This window comes from Tupaia chinensis, unplaced genomic scaffold, assembly GCF_000334495.1.
Source record: "Tupaia chinensis unplaced genomic scaffold, TupChi_1.0 Scaffold000086_1, whole genome shotgun sequence".
NCBI lineage: Eukaryota > Metazoa > Chordata > Mammalia > Scandentia > Tupaiidae > Tupaia > Tupaia belangeri.
In genome coordinates this window covers 918,015-935,622 of record NW_006159548.1, presented here as the reverse complement: position 1 = coordinate 935,622, position 17,608 = coordinate 918,015, and the positions used below count along the sequence as shown (strand labels likewise).

General features: G+C 40.1%; 2 protein-coding genes across 7 annotated transcripts in view; one reads left to right on the top strand and one right to left on the bottom strand.

Annotated features, from left to right (window-relative positions):
• GRSF1 (G-rich RNA sequence binding factor 1) overlaps positions 1–6,265 on the top strand; it is a gene marked incomplete at its 5' end in the record, with an annotated part of 16,467 nt that extends 10,202 nt beyond the window's left edge. The window contains 4 exon segments of the mRNA XM_014585730.1: positions 309–430; positions 1,632–1,767; positions 2,627–2,701; positions 4,906–6,265. Coding sequence (XP_014441216.1) covers positions 309–430; positions 1,632–1,767; positions 2,627–2,676 — 308 coding nt within the window.
• Positions 6,266–12,680: 6,415 nt separating this feature from the next.
• The window catches only part of RUFY3 (RUN and FYVE domain containing 3), an 84,478-nt gene continuing 79,550 nt past the window's right edge, over positions 12,681–17,608 (bottom strand). For 4 of the 6 annotated variants that reach the window (XM_006142897.3, XM_014585728.2, XM_006142895.3 and 1 more), the window contains one exon: positions 12,681–14,114. In XM_006142897.3, the coding sequence (XP_006142959.1) occupies positions 13,971–14,114 (144 nt within the window). In that variant the 3' untranslated portion in view covers positions 12,681–13,970. The remainder of the gene's footprint in view (positions 14,115–17,608) is intronic. The other 2 variants (XM_027769726.1, XR_003548474.1) reach the window with 2 other exon arrangements.

Genomic DNA, 17,608 nt, shown 5'->3' with positions numbered 1-17,608 from the left:
TGAAAAATTACCCTCTGGGGCGATGACCATGCCACAATCCCTTTTCTGTTTTCCTCTTGAGATTTTGGGCATGCATGCACACGTGCCTGGCGTGTTATCATTTGTCCTGGTCTGAGGCTGGAACTGCACAGTCGACCACATGGGATCTAACTGCCCTAACCACCACACTGCTGGCTGGCCCTAAATCCTTTCCTTCCTGGTCTGAGAGGAATTGAAGATTTTGACACATTGGTCAGACCTAATTATGATCTGTTAGTAACCCTTGGAGCTTTTATGTTCTTGACAGTCCTTTTTGTTCCACCTCTCAGAATTGCCTAAGGAGATGACAGAGAAGCTTCCAGAGGCTGTTGATTTTGGAAGTACTCCTTCACTGCATTTCGTCCACATGAGAGGATTGCCTTTTCAAGCCAATGCCCAAGACATCATAAATGTGTGTGGCAGTAAGATATCCAATCTCAGTAGGTTTGAACGAAAATACTAAAATTGAACTTATATTAATGTAGGGAAGTCGGAGAGGAAAATTCAGCATTTCTGGAATATCTTTGGACAGTAAGATGACATTTCTTGTTACAGAGGCTTGTTTTATTTGCTTTAGTTCAGTAGTATGGCTTATTACATTTTAAAGTTAAAGGGTAAGAAAATTTTACAGATGCAAAATGTGATGTAAAGTAAGAAAGTTTAGTTTTAAAATAAATTGGTTCATCCCATTTGTTTTTTTAATTTAGGTAACTGAGGTTGAGACAGTTGGTCACCAAGCTGTTATATACTAGATTATAATCCAGTACTTTGAAATGGCTAGAGTTTTCATTAGACACCATATAGCTTTGTTACAGCAGACTTCTCTAATTTCTGAGAAAAGGGATAAAAAAATTTTTAAAAATTTGTAGCAGATACTGCATGAAATGAAAAAAAAAAAGTAGAACAAAACCCTTGTTGACTGTGTGAACTTCAGAATGAGGGGTCTTTGAAAAGTTATTGAAAAATGCATATTTTGAAAAAACCTGTGTGTGAATTTCAAAATGTTTTTTGCACCAAGACAAACATATAATTTCACTTTCTCATGAACTTTTTGAAGTCTTTGTAAGGTAAATCCAAACCTTGAATTTTCAGTTAATAGTGGGACCTCAGTTCTTCACTTGAATGAAGGTTGAACGCTCTCACTGAGCATTATATCCTGTTGCTTTGTTTTGAAATGATAACACTCAGTGTGGTAACTCTGTTTATGTCGTACTAATGAGAATCTGAGTATCAGGTACATGTCTGATTATAAAATGATAAAATGAATTAGGAAATTAAGTATGTTTATTGGACATTATTTAAGAACAGGGAAGGATGTGTGTGGGAGAAATAATAAAAATGGCCCTTGTCGGTTTTAAAAAGTTTGAGACCCATTAGTGCAGTCATTGTGTTTGTAGCTTTTGGTTATTTGAGAGATCTTTCAAATGTAACCTTGAGTTCTCAGGAAAATCAGAAAATCCAAAGGAGAAGATAGATGTGTCACTACTAAGGAGATTTCCTAAAAACAAATTTATCGGGTGTATGAATCAGTCTGAGTGAAAAATGCAGAACCTCCAGACTTGTAGAGATTGAGCCTGAGTTCCATCATGTCCCTCTCGCCTGCCTTTGTTTAGTTTTTCGCTCCACTGAAGCCTGTTAGAATCACCATGGAATACAGTTCTAGCGGGAAGGCTACTGGAGAAGCTGATGTGCACTTCGATACCCATGAGGATGCTGTTGCAGCTATGCTCAAGGATCGGTCCCATGTTCGTAAGTACTGTCCTTGTTTTTAGGTTCATTTTTGATGTTCATCTTATCTACAAACATCTGGGGATTGGCCCAGAATTTTCCTTGGGAAAATTGTAGTCATTCAGAACTACTGAATTACATGTAAAAGATAAAACGCTATACTACAATGAAAACACTTGTTTGTTAGTTGTTCTACATATTTTTCTATCTTTATTTTTAACATTTATTTATCTCTCTTTTTTTTTTAATAATTATTTAATTTTATTTATTCATTTATTTTAATTTGACCAGAGAGAGGGAAAGTGAGAAAGAAAAACAGCAGGCATAGGACTTGAACTGTGGTCGGCCATGTGGGAGTGTCCAGCGCCTTAACCTCTATGCCACCTGCTGGTCCCTTATTTATCTCTTTATTGTGATTTTTGGGCCACTGGGTCTGGGTCTTGAACCATGGTCATCAACCATGTGGGATGCTAGCACCTCAACCACCACACCACCTTCTGGCCCCTTGTCCTGTTTATTTCCATCCAAAGTTAGTTTCTTTCTCTTCGTGGGCTTTTATTCCTTTGGGTGAGGGTGGAATGGGGAGTAGGTATTTTCAAGAGTCTCACCACTGCCGTTGTTGCCCTAGCCTCTCAGGCAGCTGGTATTGCAGGCACTGCTGCCACACCAGGCCTGTTGACTTCGGGGATCAGACCTGGATCTCCCACACACACTACCACTGCCATCACTGCAGCTGGGCCTATTTGTCTGTTTTTTATTTTGTTTTTAATAGGGAAAGGCAAAGGGTTTCAGCTGTTCTCTGAAATATAAGAAAAGTGGCTCCAGTATTTTCTCTGCCTTTTCAACTTTTTAAAGCTAATCTTTTAAAAATTATTTTCAGACCATAGGTATATTGAACTATTCCTGAATTCATGTCCAAAAGGAAAATAAGAACTTCAGGGATTTCAGTAATAAGGTAGGTTTAAGAAGTAACAACTGTGGAAATTATTTTCAGTTGGTAAATAAATAATTATCATCTAACTGATTTGTTACATAGTAGAAACCGTTCTTTTATTAATAAAAGAGCTAAGTAATCATGATAACGGAAGCATCAATATGAGGAAGGAAAATTTTTCTGAGAATTAGAATTTGTTATGGTTATATAGTGACTTTAAACATTGTTTCCATATAGAATCTTCTTTGCATTCCAAACATTCATCATTCTGTGTGCCTAAAAGTAATTTTATAGTTACTTTTAATACCTATTAATTGTAATATACTCAAAATGTGCCTTTCTTTATTTTTTCTTCCCAGTAAAATCGTATTTCCTGAATTCTAAGATATTTTCAGGACATGTAAAATGATAGATTTGAAGGGCCAGCAGGTGTCATGGAGGTTAAGACAGCTGGACCCCACATGGCTGACTGTGTGGTTTGAGTTCCAGACCTGGCGGCTTGAAAATCACACCAGGCACGTTTGTGCATGTGCCCAAATCTCAAGAGGAAAATGGAGAAGGGTCTGTGGTGTGACCATTGCTCTTGGGGATGATTTCTCACTTTCCCTCTCTTTCTCTGTCCTCTGTCTCTCTGCCAAGCACACACCCTATAGCAAAATACTAAAAAAATCTAAAAACCGAAACAAACAAATAATATATATATATGTCTGTGTGTGTGTGTGTGTGTGTGTGTGTGTATGAAGTTAAGATGTATTATCAATAATGGGCCACAGTTTCCTTTTCCTGAAACCTTTTTTTTTTTCATCTTAGGAAGTGCATGGTTTCATAGTATTAACTTAACCATTACCAATCTGCTAAATACGTCTTGTTGTCACTACCCTTGACTAAATATATGATCTTTTTTTAATAATTATTTATTTTATTTATTCCTTCATTTTTTTGTTTTTTAGTTTGAGCAGAGAGAGACAGAGGGTGAGAATGAGAGAGAGAGGAAGTGAGAAGGCAAGCCACCAGATTCAGGGCTTGACCCCTGGTTGGCCATGTGGGAGTGTCCAGCGCCTTAACCACCACACCACCTGCTGGTCCCCAATATTTAAAAAATATATTGTATTGCCTTTATTTTTTCTTCTATGCATTCTTCTGAGACTCTTTTTTTCTTTTTTCTTTTTTTTTTTTCAAGTTTGCTAAGGGTTCTTGTTGCTCACCAGAGAAAGAGGGGGAAGTGAGAAATCACCCTTTGCGGGGATGGCCATGCCACAATCCCTTCTCCATTCTTGGGATTTTCAGTATGCATGTACACACTCCTGGTTGGTTTTCAAGCCTCTGAGTATGAGACTTGAACTGTGTATCTGGCCATGTGGGATTCAGCCACCTTAACTGCTATACCACCAGCTGGCCTGAGATATTTTTAAATTTAAATTGTCAGATAGCACATAACTGCAACAGAGAGAGAAAAAGCTAGTTTCTCCCAGTGGTGCTTGGCTATGCCACAGTTCCCCCTCCATTCTTCAGTTCCATCAAGATTGTGGACATGCATGTACACATGCATAGCACATTCCTCAGGTCTTGGTACTGGAATTCAAACTGTGGTTGGCCATGTGGGATCTGGCTTAATCACTGTGCTATGAGGTTGATGCTGAGATATTTTAACTGTAGTGATTTCTTGAAAACACATGGTGCCTTCTATTACTAAAGGTGTCATAGGCTGTTTTTGGATATAAAGTCCCATAATCCTGTTAACATTAAATATTTATATTAGCTAAAATCTGTGTAAGATATGTTCTGTGCTTGGGCCAGCTTGTGGCATGGTGGTTAAGTTGGCTAGATGCTGCATAGCCGATCACATGGTTCGTGCCCCGGACTGAGGGGCTTGAGAAATGCACTGGGAGCATATGCATGCATGCTGAGTCCTGAGAGGAGGAAGGGGTGGAGGGGAAAAGATTGTAGTATGACCATCCCCATGGGAATGTGATTTCTCTCTTTTATTCTCTGTCTTCAGTGATGCACTCTGGCAAAAAAAGTTCTGTGCTCAGTGCTGGCAATCTATGTACAAATACTAATGCCTGATTAATTTTCTTCCCTTCAACTTAATAGACTTGTCAGGTAACTTACACTAAATCAGAAAGAAAAAATATATTGAACTTGTGATTTTAAATGATACGGTAACACATGGGATCTTTCCTCATTTAGAGTAAACGTATAACATTTTTTGCTTTATTTTTTAGGATGAAGCAAGAAGCATTTCATTTGCACATCTTTCTTGGACATGGATACAAGGTTCCAGTTTATTAGCAGCAACTGCTAGAGAAAGGATTTTGGGATTTGGGGTTAATTGCTTCTAAGTAAAGTTTCATCATGGACTGTTTAGAAGGAGATTGAATTTGGAATGATGAATTACACAAGTTAACTTTTTGTTTAAATTGTCCAGGGTCTCATTTAAAAATCTAGTCTTTATTTTATATGATTAAGCAATTTGTTTTAATAGAGAATATGTTAGCCATTGTAAAGATCTACATATTTTTATTTAGCTGTTCTTTAAAATCTTTCTCCCATTTAAAATACAATCTGTTCAAGGTTTTGTTTTGTTTTGTTTTCCTGTGAATTCAGAATTCTGATGTAAAACTTCTCATGGAGTAAAATAATGATTTATTTTAACCAAACACTCACCAAAGCAAGGATAGGTTTCAGACCTTTGAACCTCATTGGTTTGGCAGAACGGTTTTAATATAGCTGTATTTGATAACTTAGATAGGGGTAGAATTAAAAAAATATATAACAAGTGAAAAGAAAAAAAAAATACATGCCATAGGTTAGTGAGTGTACATGAGAACAATTTGGTAATTTTATGTCTTTAGACAAAAAACTAAGCTTTGTGCTAAAGGCATTTAACATTGGTGCCTCTCTAGTTAAGGGGGAATTCTAGTCTCAACCTTAAAAATCATTTGAGTCATCCCTTCCCCCACCCTCTTTGGGTTTTGGTTAAGCCTTAGGGTGTTAGTATCAAAACTGTGAAGTGACATGTCAGAACAGCCCCGAGTGGTAAGGACATAATTGGCTTCACTTGAATTTATACCAGCTACATAGGAAAAAAATCAAGTCGCCTCATTTGCTTTTTTCAATGGGGTAGCACATACTGTATTTTAGAACAAGTAGGGTGCCTTGCTTAAACAAAAATAGCATTTAATGTATAGTTGTGTGAAGGGTTTATGGATAAAGCTGTACTTCTGTCACCTGTGGCAGTACTTTCTGCTTTAATATTAAACAGCTTGTTATTTAAATATTGGACAAAATGGCTGGCTTCAAAATGTAGTCATTAATGAATTAACTTTATGTACACCTATGTAGAAGAATCAACGTCCTCTATACTTTTGCCTTGTTCCTGTTCTCAGGGTGACGGCTGCCACCAGGAGATGCAATTCTAGTTTTTAAAAGTGAATTTTGCCCAGATTTCTGAGAGGTATTCTCTGGAGGAGAGATTGTGTTGTCTCTCATTTAATACATACTATCTTTGATTACCAGCTAAAATACAAAATCACTGTACTGTAAGTAGTCAATAAATGAAGGCTTGTTTCAGGCTGAAGATTACCTAAGAGTATTTATTATTGGCGTGTGTGAGTCAACTGAGTAACAATTTTTATTTTTTTGAAGTCCTTGTACATCAAGAAGAAACTGGTTGATTTTCAGTTGTGTTTTTTTAATCATCCTGTAAGAATGCGATTTAATTAACCAGCTTGACATTTTAAGTAGCACCGCGCAGGTGGAAATTGGCTATGTTGTGTGGTTGAATGTATTGCATTATGAGAACTGGTGTCCATAGTTGTATAATCTGAAATACGCTATGATCCTTTTGCCCTCTCCCTTTAGCAGTTGGTATCTAATTTGCTATGGAAAAAGATCTGTAGGGATTGGCTTTGGTGAGGAATTAATTCGTTTGCAATTAAATGATTTTAAGCAAATTCTAGACTCATTTTATCTGTAAATATTTCAGTATGCATCTCTACGAAAAAGCATTTTAACAAAATATTCTTTCCTTAAATATTAATAATTTCTTGTCACAAATGTCTAATTATCTGAAATACCTTTTTTTTTTTTTAAGAGATTTTTTGTTACAGGTCAAGTACACTTGTTAGAAAGTCTGAGATAGAAAGCAAGACATCTTACCCCTGGGAGGATGGCTGCACTGCAATCCCTTCTCCATTCTCTTCTTGGGATTTTGGGCACGCATGCACATACACCTGGTGTGAGTTTTAAGCTGCCAGGTCCAGGGCTTGATCCATGGTCAACTGCCTACATGGGAGTCCAGCGACATAACCATTACGCCACCTACTGGTCCCATGCAATACCATTTTTAAAAGTTTATTTGAATGAGGAACACACACACACACACACACACACACACACACCTTTGTTTACTGTGCTATAGGGGGTGCACACTTGCCGAACAGAGAGAGGGGAAGTGAGAGATCTTTCCCCCAGAGGGGATGGCCATGCTACAATCTGTTTTCCTTCATTCTCCTCTCGAGATTTTTGGGCACTCACACACACACTTGGCATGATTTTCAAGCCACCAGGTCTGGGACTCAAACTGTGCAGTTAGCCATGAAGGATCCAAATCACCTTAAGCTTTGTGACACTTTATCATGTATCTGTCTATCCATCAGTCTGTATGCTTTTTTCATGGCTGTCAAAGTAATTTTGTAGACAGCATTTTTTTTTAAGGATTTTTTTCATAGTGCACGTGCATTCACCAGAAAGAGTGAGACAGTGAGATGGTGTGGAGAGCAGCAGTCTGAGAAAACAGGTGACCTTTAGACACATGCAGAAATGCACTTCTGTAAGATATTCTAGCAGGGCTATTGAAAAGCATTTACATACAAAAGCGCTATGTGCCTGTTGTCAATGGTTATCTTCTGTTGATACCCCATATCCTGATACTGCTTTATCAGGCTAAAGGAAGTCACATGTGTTTATCAGATTTTGCTCCAAAAAAAGTCAAACAGATTATATGGTGCCAGCCATTTTCATATCTTCGGGACGATTAACATTCCAAAACAATTGACTTTGCATGTCTCCCCGCCCCTCATCCCCCACCCCTCCTTTTTCTGCCCTTCAAAAAAATAAACCTGAGGCCAGTTCGAGGTTTTGTAATTTCTCCATCAGAGGAGTTGGGCCCACCTGATCCTGTACTTGTGTGTCTCTGTGTTTGTTATCGCGTCTATTTCTAATCCACAGCCTTCCCACCTAGAAAAACGTGTTCATGCTGAGCAGGTCCTGCCAAGATAGAAAGAGAAATCACCCTAGAGGAGATGGCCATGTTACACTCCCTTCTCCATTCTACTCCTGGGATTTTGAGCAGGCACACAGAAGTACCTGGCATGGGTTTAAAGCCTCTGGGTTTGGGGCTTAAACTGCTCATGTGCCTGATGTGTTTTCTCAAATCACCAGGGCAGTGATTTGAACCACAATTAGCCATGTGAGATCCAGCTCCCTTAAGCATATGCTACAGAGCTGGCCCAAAATTTGTAGACACCTTTACTTGATTCTTAAGTATTTTAGCATACATGTCATTAAACAGAAATTTATTTTTGAGAGGGGGGTAGGAAAATTTACAGTAGGAAAACCAAAGGTTAAGTATACCATTGGGTGAGTTTTGATGTACAACTGTGTACCCAAAATCCCTACCAAGCGCCGGAACATGTCTGTCTCATCAGCAAATTTATTCACTTGTCATTTCATGCTCCTCTCCCAGCCCTTCTAACTTCCCCTTGCAGGCAACCAGTTAGGATTTTGTTCACAGATTAGTTTTGCTCAGGCACTTCATAGAAATGGAATCATGTGCAAATTCTGAAGTTTCATTCAGCATGTTTTGAAATCCGTGAGTTTCAGATCCTTGTTCTTTTTATAGCTGATTAGTATTCTGTTTTATCAGTATGCCACAGTTTACTTACTCTTTCATCTCTGAGGTGAACACTTGATGGACACCGGGCCATTTTATTTTTGGCTTACAAATAAAGTTGCTATGAACATCTTATGCAAGCCTTTTTGTGGACCTACATTTTAATTTTTTGAGGGGGTAAGTACTTAAGAGTAGAGTATCCTGAGTTGTAATACTGCATTTTAGAGAGTTTTTGTTTTTTGCTATAGGGCACGTGTGCTCTCCAGAAAGACAGACAGAGACAGAGACAAAGTGAGAAATCACCCCCTAGGGGGAGATGGCCAAGCCGCAATCCCTTCTCCATTCTCCTCTCGGGATCTTGGGCATGAATGTACACATACCTGGCATGAGTCCAGGACTCGAACTGCGGTCAGCTACATGAGAGTCCAGCAACATAGCCATTACGCCAATTGCCAGTCCTGCGGAATAGTGTATTTTAAACTTTACTATAAGTTAACATACCTTTTTCCAAAGTATCATGTATTTTTCCACTTCCACAGAATCCCAGTAGGGTGACATCCTTGCCATTTGGTGGTGTCCTTCTGCTGTTGTGTGTGTAGTGAGATCTTGAGGTTTTAATTAGCTTTCTCTGACAATTTATATTGAGCACTTTCTTTTTTTGGTACTAGAGGGCAAGTATGTGATTGCCATAGAGAGAAAGTGGGAGAGGAGAAAGCACTCCCCGTGGGGCGTGGCCATGCTGTAATTCTTTTTCCTCCATTTTTACCTCCTTGAGGAATTTTTGGCATGAATACACATGTCTGGCACATTTCTCAAGGCTCCAGGTCTGGAACTTGAACTGGAGGCGACTGTGTGATCCAGCTGCTTTAACCAACAGCCTACAGAGCCAACCTTAGTACTTAAGTTTACTGTTTGTTAGTATTCTTAGGGTCAGCATATGGCACAGCAATTATGTCCCTGGACTCCCACATACCAATGTAGTTTGAGTCCCTGACTGGTGGCTTGAAACTCATGCTGGGCACATGTGCCTCTGTGCCGAAGATCCTAGGAGAAGAAGGGATTACATCGTGGTCATCCCCCTTGGTGAGTAGGGGGCGAATTTCTCACTTTCCCTCTCACTGTCTTTGTCTCTCCAGCAAGCACATGTGCCTTAAGGCAAAAAAACCTCTAAAAAATGGAAAGTGGGGCTGGCAGGTGGTGTGGTAATTAAGGGCTATGGACTCCCACATGGCCCACTGCGGTTTGAGTCCTGGACCTGGTGGCTTGCTTTCTCACTTTCCCTCTCTCTCTCTCTTTCTGTCAAACTAAAATAAAGTTAAGCAAAAAATAATTCTTAAAAAATGTTTTAAATGTAAAGTTATTAGATACAGTAATGTCTTTGACTTGCTTGGCATGCAGTACAATTTATGCTTTGAGAACCCGTATCAAATGCTTGTAAAGATATGATGCTGGGACCAGCAGATGACATTTGTGGTTATGTTGCTGGACTCCCATGTAGTCAACTGTGATTTGAGTCCCGGACCTAGTGACTTAAAACTCATGTTGGACGCATGTGTGTGTGCGTGTGTGTGTGTGCCCAAAATCCCACGAGAAGCATGAGAAGGGATTGTGGAGTGGCCATACCTCGTGGAGGGTGCTTTCTTGCTTTCTGTCTCTCTTGTTTTGTCTGTCTGGCAAGTGCACATGCCCTATAGCAAAACTCTCTCTTAAAAAAGAAGATATACAATGTTTAAGTGTAAAAAAAAGTGTGTTCTTTAGTAAGGCTGAAGTGCCTTTTTTTTGGTTTTAGTTTTGCTATAGGGCACATGTGCTCATTAGAGAGAGAACGAGAGAGAAAGCATTCCCCAGGGGGGTGGCCATACTGCAGTCCCTTCTCTTCCACTCTGTCATTGGGGTTTGAGCTTGTGTGTACATGTGCTCAGTGCACTATGGGTTGCCTTTTCATTCTGCTGATAGTTTTTTTTTTTTTTTTTAAAGAATTATTTAACTTTATTTAACTAGAGAGGGACAGAGAAAGTGAGAAAATAAGCCACCAGGACAGGGACAGAGAAAGTGAGAATGCAAGCTGCCAAGTCTGGGACGTGAACCACTGGTCAGCTCTGTGGGACCCCAGCGCCTTTAACCACCACGCCATCTTCCCGCCCCAATAGTGTTTTTTGAAGCACAAGTTTTTTTTTCTTCTGTTTTTGTTTTAGAAAGATTTTTGCTATAGGGCGTGTGGACTTGCTGGAGAGACAGAGACAGAGACAGTGAGAGCAGAAAGTGAGAAATCACCCTCCCAGGGTAGATGGCCATGCTGCAATCCCTTCTCCTCCACTCTCTTGGGATTTTGGGCACGCATGCAATGCACCTGGTGTGAGTTTTAAACTGCCAGGTCCTGGACTTGGACGCAGTCGACTACGTGGGGAGTCCAGCAACCTAACCATTATGTTATCTGCTGGTCCCAAAGCACAAGTTTTTAATTTTACTGAAATCCAAACTATTTTTTCTTTTTTCTGTGCTTTTGGTTGCCATATCCAGGAAGTCATTGCCAAATATGTCATTTAGATTTTCTTCTACATTTTAAGAGTATTCCATTTTACATTTTTGATTCATTTTAACTTTTTTATATGGTATAAAGGAGTTGAACTTCATTTTGGGGGACATATGGATACCTCATTTTCCTAGCACTATTTGTTTAAAAGACCGTTTTCTTCACTAAATGTTGGATCCCTTGTCAAAAATCTTTTGACCATATATATGAGGCTCTATTATATTTCATTGATTTTCATGTTTGTTTTTATGTCGGTAACAAACTGTTTTGATTAATGTAGCCTTGTAAATTTTGAAGTCAGGAAGAATGGGACCCCTAAATTCATTGTTCCTTTTTAAGACTATTTTGACTATTTGGGGATCCCTTGAGATTCCATATGAATTTTAGAATAGGTTTTTCTACCAGATAAAAGTTAACATTTAAAATATTTGCTAGAGTATATGTGCCTGCAAAAGGGAGAGCGAGAGATAAATTGAGAAAGCTGCAATCTCTTCTATATTCTCATCTCAGGATTTTGGGCACGCATGCACATGCACTCGTTTTTCAAGTTGCTAGGTCCAGAAGTTGAACCTCACAGCCAGCCATGTGGGATCCAGCCACCTTTAACCATTACACCACTTAGCTGCCCTGAAAAATTGCTATTTTTACAGGGATTACACAGAATATATAGGCTGCTTTGAGTAGCATGTATTGACATGTCCTTCAGTCCATGAACATATGCTGTTTTAATTTTGTATGACAATATTCTGCAATTTTCAGTGTGTATTTTACCTCTTACATATATATTTTTTGATATTTTATTTTTTGCTATAGAGTGCATACACTTGCTGGAGAGACAGAGAAAGACAGAGGGGATGGCCATACCACAATCCCTTCTGTGTTCTTCTCTCAGGATTTTGGGCACACAAACAGATGCACCCAGAGTGAGTCTTAAGCCACTAAGTCTGGGACTAGATCTGCGGTTGACCATGTGGGAATCCAATGATGTAGCCATTATATGCTACCTGCTGGTTCTGACTTTCTAAGTATTTCATTCTTGTTGATGCTACTGTAAATGGTGGAAAGCACAATTTTTAAGAAAAGTAGACATAACATTAAGTCAAGGTATTCATGGCTTGGTTCCCTTGCTTTGGTGGGAAGATACACTAATAACCACATCTCCTTGGGCTTTGTTTAATAATAACAACAATAATTTAAAAAAAACCCAAAAGGCTAATAGCTATGCACAATTCTGAGTAGGATCTCAAGTGATTAATTACTTGATCATCCTTGCATTCCACATTACGGAATTTTTAATCTTTTCAATGTACTGAAAGTGAATTATGAAACAACAGTTTGCTAATCTGGAATAATTCCTATTTTGTCCATTTTTGTTTTCCCCTATTATGTGTAACATCTAAACAATGCTGGCTTACAGACTGGGTGGTCGGGAAAGCCATGTTGCATTTTTGCGTAGAAAGGTATGTCATGACTTTCCCGACCACCTAATAAGTGACCAAAGAATAAGGAGACTGAAGACTCACAAATAAATATTATTTAAGAGAAAAAAAGAGACAATCAGCGAACTAGGCTAGATTTATTACTTTTATTTTTACCTAGAATTCTTAAATTTCAGCTTCACCTAGTAATAGGCCCAGCTTCTGGAACAACAATGCTTTTGGAGGCTGTAACCCTTTCCAGGAGACAGAATTAATCAAATAACATGGTTCCAGGATGTTGCCATCCCAGAATTCTAAACCAGTCCCAGAATGGTATCTTCTTAGGTCTTAACTGGAATCAAACAGTCTAGATACATGTAACATAATCAAAACCGTAGAGACCATTTCTTTCCTGCCCTGGCTGAAGGTATCACCCTCTTTCCCCTCAAAAAGTTTGTTCCTAAGAGATGTCTGAGTATTGCTCTTTTCAAGAAACCTGTCCACCAGCTCTGGTTCTCGGCTCAGAATAAGGAATTCTTATTCAAAAAAACAATCTAATAGATATTCTGAGGTGCGTGTTCCTAGCTATTAAACTGAACTGGTTTTACTCTATACTTGACTTAGCTTTGCTTTAATCAATACTTCCTATTTGCAAAAGCCAAATCTTTAAAACTCCTTATAATTACCATTTTAACTTGGAGAGGAAGGAGACTGGGAAGAGAGCTGGCTTGCTTTGTAGTGAGAGATTCTGATTTCAGGGAAGATAGTTACTTTTGAAGTCTTTTTCGTTCTGCTAATGAAAAGACTTGTAGGCCAAGGCCAGAAAACCCTGGTCCTCAAATTATATTATGCTATTATTATCAGTACAGTCAGAATTTATATTACTCTTGAATTCTTTTCCCCTGAGTTTGGGTTCACAGTTTGGTAAAGATAATCTAAAGAAGAGGTAGGTAGTGGGATGAAGAGGAAACAATGTTTATATCTAGCAGCACCTGGAAAAATAAGGAACATCTATCATCTTGAGCTCAATTAACATTTATCTTTCCCCTCTGCATCTACGAATAGGGGAAGATGAGGTGATCATTTTCCTTTTTATTTTTACCTGTTTAGACTCCGATTGTCCATCCAGTATTGTTACTGTTCACAAAGATGCATAGCCCTGCCAAAAAATGGGCTATAAAGTAAACCCTTTGAAGTGGGGGTGTTTAGATTTAGAACAGAAAAGCACAACTGAGTAGCTTTTATTTACACAGTCCTCAGGGAAAATGAGCAAGATTTCCAGCACCCTCCACCTCTGACTTTCCCCCCTGGACCTGGTGTACTTAAGGCATTCCTATCAACTCTAGTTGAGTCTCAGGACGGGGCCGTAGGGGGTGCTGACATCTAACGCAGGGAGAGAGTGGCCCTGCAGGAACGTTTTGGTCTAAGGCTTGGTCTCCAGTCTTACGATGGGCTGGTGGAATACTGCTTCATCAGATGCTTGTGACAGGGGTTGCAAACTCGCTCAGGCTTGATACTTGAAGGAAGAGGCAGTTCGTTAGTTGAACAGGCTTCGCAGAAGGTTCCTCTGCAGTTCTTACACACAGTCTGCAAGAGGAAGAGGAGGTGAGATGCACAAGGATGTATGGGATTCAAAAGGCAAACATGCTAAAGGACAGTACCTAGTCAAGTACTGACTGAATGTTCGTATAGCTGGCACCAGTCCAAACACAGTCCTGGTCTCCAAAGGAGCGCACAGTCTAGAGCTTATGTCTACGTGAAGAGAAATGCCGTGCCACAGAATTTAGAAGAGAACATGCACACATGATCACCTCTGGAAGACATTTTATTGTGCTGTTCTGTATATTCACTCGTAGGTCGGCTAGTTCTAAAATCAGTTTGCGTGTTAGAGCACATGCTCAGGTGGTGACTTAAACATGGACTGGGAGGACTAGGATTAAACAATTACTATGAACTGAAAGTATGATTCTGAATGCACGGATGCGCTTAATGCTTTCCTGATGCCGTACAAGCATGCCTCTGGGATACCGGTGCAGGAGGAGCACAGCTTCCTGCATCCTGTTTGCAGGGAAATGGGTCTTTTCATAAACATGTGACTAGTGGCTAAACACTGGGAGAGAATGTGGATCACTGTGGCAGTATCACGGGTCAGGCTGTGATAGGGTGGAACGTACAAAGCTTCAAGGTCCTATATAACAGGCCATGAAGAAGGATTTCCCCTATGAAATGCTACTTTTGTCCCCAACCACTCATCTTCCTGACAGTGCAGAGAATAAGGAGCTCACTTTTGTTTCAGAGCCTGAGAAGAGTTTTTATCTGACATAATGAAGTTACTTTGCGTGGCTTAGAAGAGAAAAGTCAGAATTAGATAAGCTATCTCTTCTATTATATTTGGGAACTTTTATTAAAAAAAATGAAAAGAGGTTTTTGCCTTAGGGTGTGTGTACTCCTGGGATAGAGAGAAAGAGAGAGAGTAGGAGGGAAAGTGAGAAATCATTCCCCAGGGAAGATGGCCACACTGTAATCCCTTCTCCGTTCTCCTCCCAGGATCTTGGGCAAGCACAAACAGGGGCCAGCGTGAGTTTCAAACCACCAGGCTCAGGACTTGAACTGTACTCAGCCATGTGAAAGTCCAGCGATGGAACCACTGTGCCGCCTGCTGGCCTCCCATTTAAAATTATTTTTAATTGACAGAGGGCGCATGCACTTGCCAGAGAAAGGAGAGGAAGAAGGCACCCCTCAATGGGGTATGGTCAGGGCAACAATTCTTTCTCCATTTCTCATCCTGTTGGGATTTGGGCATGCAGTCAGCCATGTGAGATCCAGTTCCCTTAACCACTAGCCCACAGGGCCACTCCTGGAACACATTTCTGTAATTACAGCTTTTTGTTATATAAAGGCAGTTCATCTGACATGCAATTTGGTTCATTTATGACCCTTAAGTCACATTATAATTTTCTGAATTAGAATTCAGCTTGGAGGCCAGCCAGTGGCATGGTGGTTGGGGCACTGGACTCCCATGTGGCAGAGTGCAGTTCAGGTCCCAGGCCTTGTGGCTTGCTCTCTCTCTCTCTCCCTCTTTCTAGTAAGTCCGTGTTCCCTGACGCCAATTTTAAAAGTAATAATAAAATAGGGGCAGGCAAGTGGCATGGTGGTTAAGGGCGCTGGACTCCCACATGGTTGACCGCAGCTCAAGTCTCAGACCTTGCAGCTTGCTTTCTCATTTTCCCTCTCTTTCTCTCTCTGTCCCTTTCTGGTCAAATTAAAAATATAATAAATAGGGACCAGCAGTTGGTATAATGACTACGTTGCTGGACTCCCATGTAGTAAACTGTGGTTTGAGTCCCAGGCCTGGTGGCTTAAATTCATGCTGGGCATGTGTGCATATGTGCTCAAGATCCTGAGAGGAGAGAGGAGGAGAAGGGATTGTGGCATGGCTGTCCCCCCTGGGGGGTGATTTCTTGCTTTCTGTCTCTCTGTCTCTTTCTGTTGAGCTCATGCACCCTATAGCAAAAACCTCTCAAAAAATTAATAAATAAAGTTAAATAGTTCCTTAAGAAAATAGTAAAATAAAGAAGAATTCAGCTTGATTATTAATGGTGGTGGGAGGGAAGTAGTCCAGAATTTGGAAACATTTTTTGCATCTCTACCAAGCACATGTTTCTCACACTCAACTGTACATAGCATTTCGTGAGCATGTACTCTGTACTGGGAGCCACACTGGATGCTGTGGGATGCTACTGTGACCACAGTTCCAGTTATCAAGAGTCTTCGTTCTTTCTGAATCCTGTCTTTGTTCTACTCCAGGATAACAAACTGGGCAGGTGTTCAGCAGAGACCCTGGAGGATCTGTGGGGAAAACAAGTGTTCTAGTGGGAAAAGCTCATTTCCTTCTGTTCTACATAGGACAGGATATGGGAAGGAGTTGGAAACTTAGGACTTGAGTGACTTTGGGGTATGTCCTTAACCTCTGTGAGTCCAAGGCTCTTCACCTATAAAATGATGGCAGAAAGGACGTAAGGTCTACTTAGTTCATTACTATTTCTCCAGCTAATGGAATAGCACATTTTACACAGAATAAATGATAAATTATTATTTTTTAAATGAATTCTTTACTTACTTATTTTTTTTATCAGTTATTATCATTCATTTTTTAATTTGACTAGAGAGAGACAAAAGGGAACAGTGAGAAGGCAAGCCACCAGGTCCGGGATTGAACCACTGTCAGCCATGTGGGAGTCCAGTGCCTTAACTACCATGCCACCTGCCAGCCCCAATACATTATTTTAAGTGGCCACAGGTCACTTGTACTTTCCAGAGAGAGAGAGAAAAAACACTCCTCAATGGGGCGTAGTCATGCACAATTTCTTTCCCACTGTCTAGCATGTTGAGATTTGGGGCATGCATGCAGTTTTAGTCACCAGGCCTAAGATTTGAACTATGGTTGGCCATGTGGATTCTACTTCTCTTATCACTAGGCTTCAGGGCCAGCCCTGGAATCTGGCTTTCTATTCACAGCACTTAATAGTTGTACTCTGGGCTGGCCCAATTTTTTTTTTTCTTTGGCACAAATGCACATGCACCTGGCATGTCTTTCAACTGGGTCTAGGAGTCAAGCCACAGACTTGGCCACATGGGATCCAGTGCTTTAACCACCATGCCCCACTTGCTGAGTCACTAAATAAATATTTTGTGTATAAATTATATTGGATGGGGCCGGCAGGTGGTGTAGTGGTTAAGAGAGCTTGACTCCCACATGGCTGACCACAGTTTGAATCCTGGACCTGGTGGCTTGCTTTCTCACTTTCTCTCTCTCACACTATATCCCTCTCTGGTCAAATAAAAAAATAAAATAGGCTTACTTGTTTTAAATTAGATATGTATTGGGACAGCAGGTGATGTGGTGATTAAGGTACTGAACTCTCATATAGCTGACCACGATTTGAATCACAGACCTGGTGGCTTGAAAACAACATCAGGTATGTGTGTATGCATATCCAAAATCTCAGGAGGAGGAAGGAATGTGGTGAGGTCATCCCCACTAGGAGGTGACTTCTCACTTTCTCTCTCAGTGCCTCTCT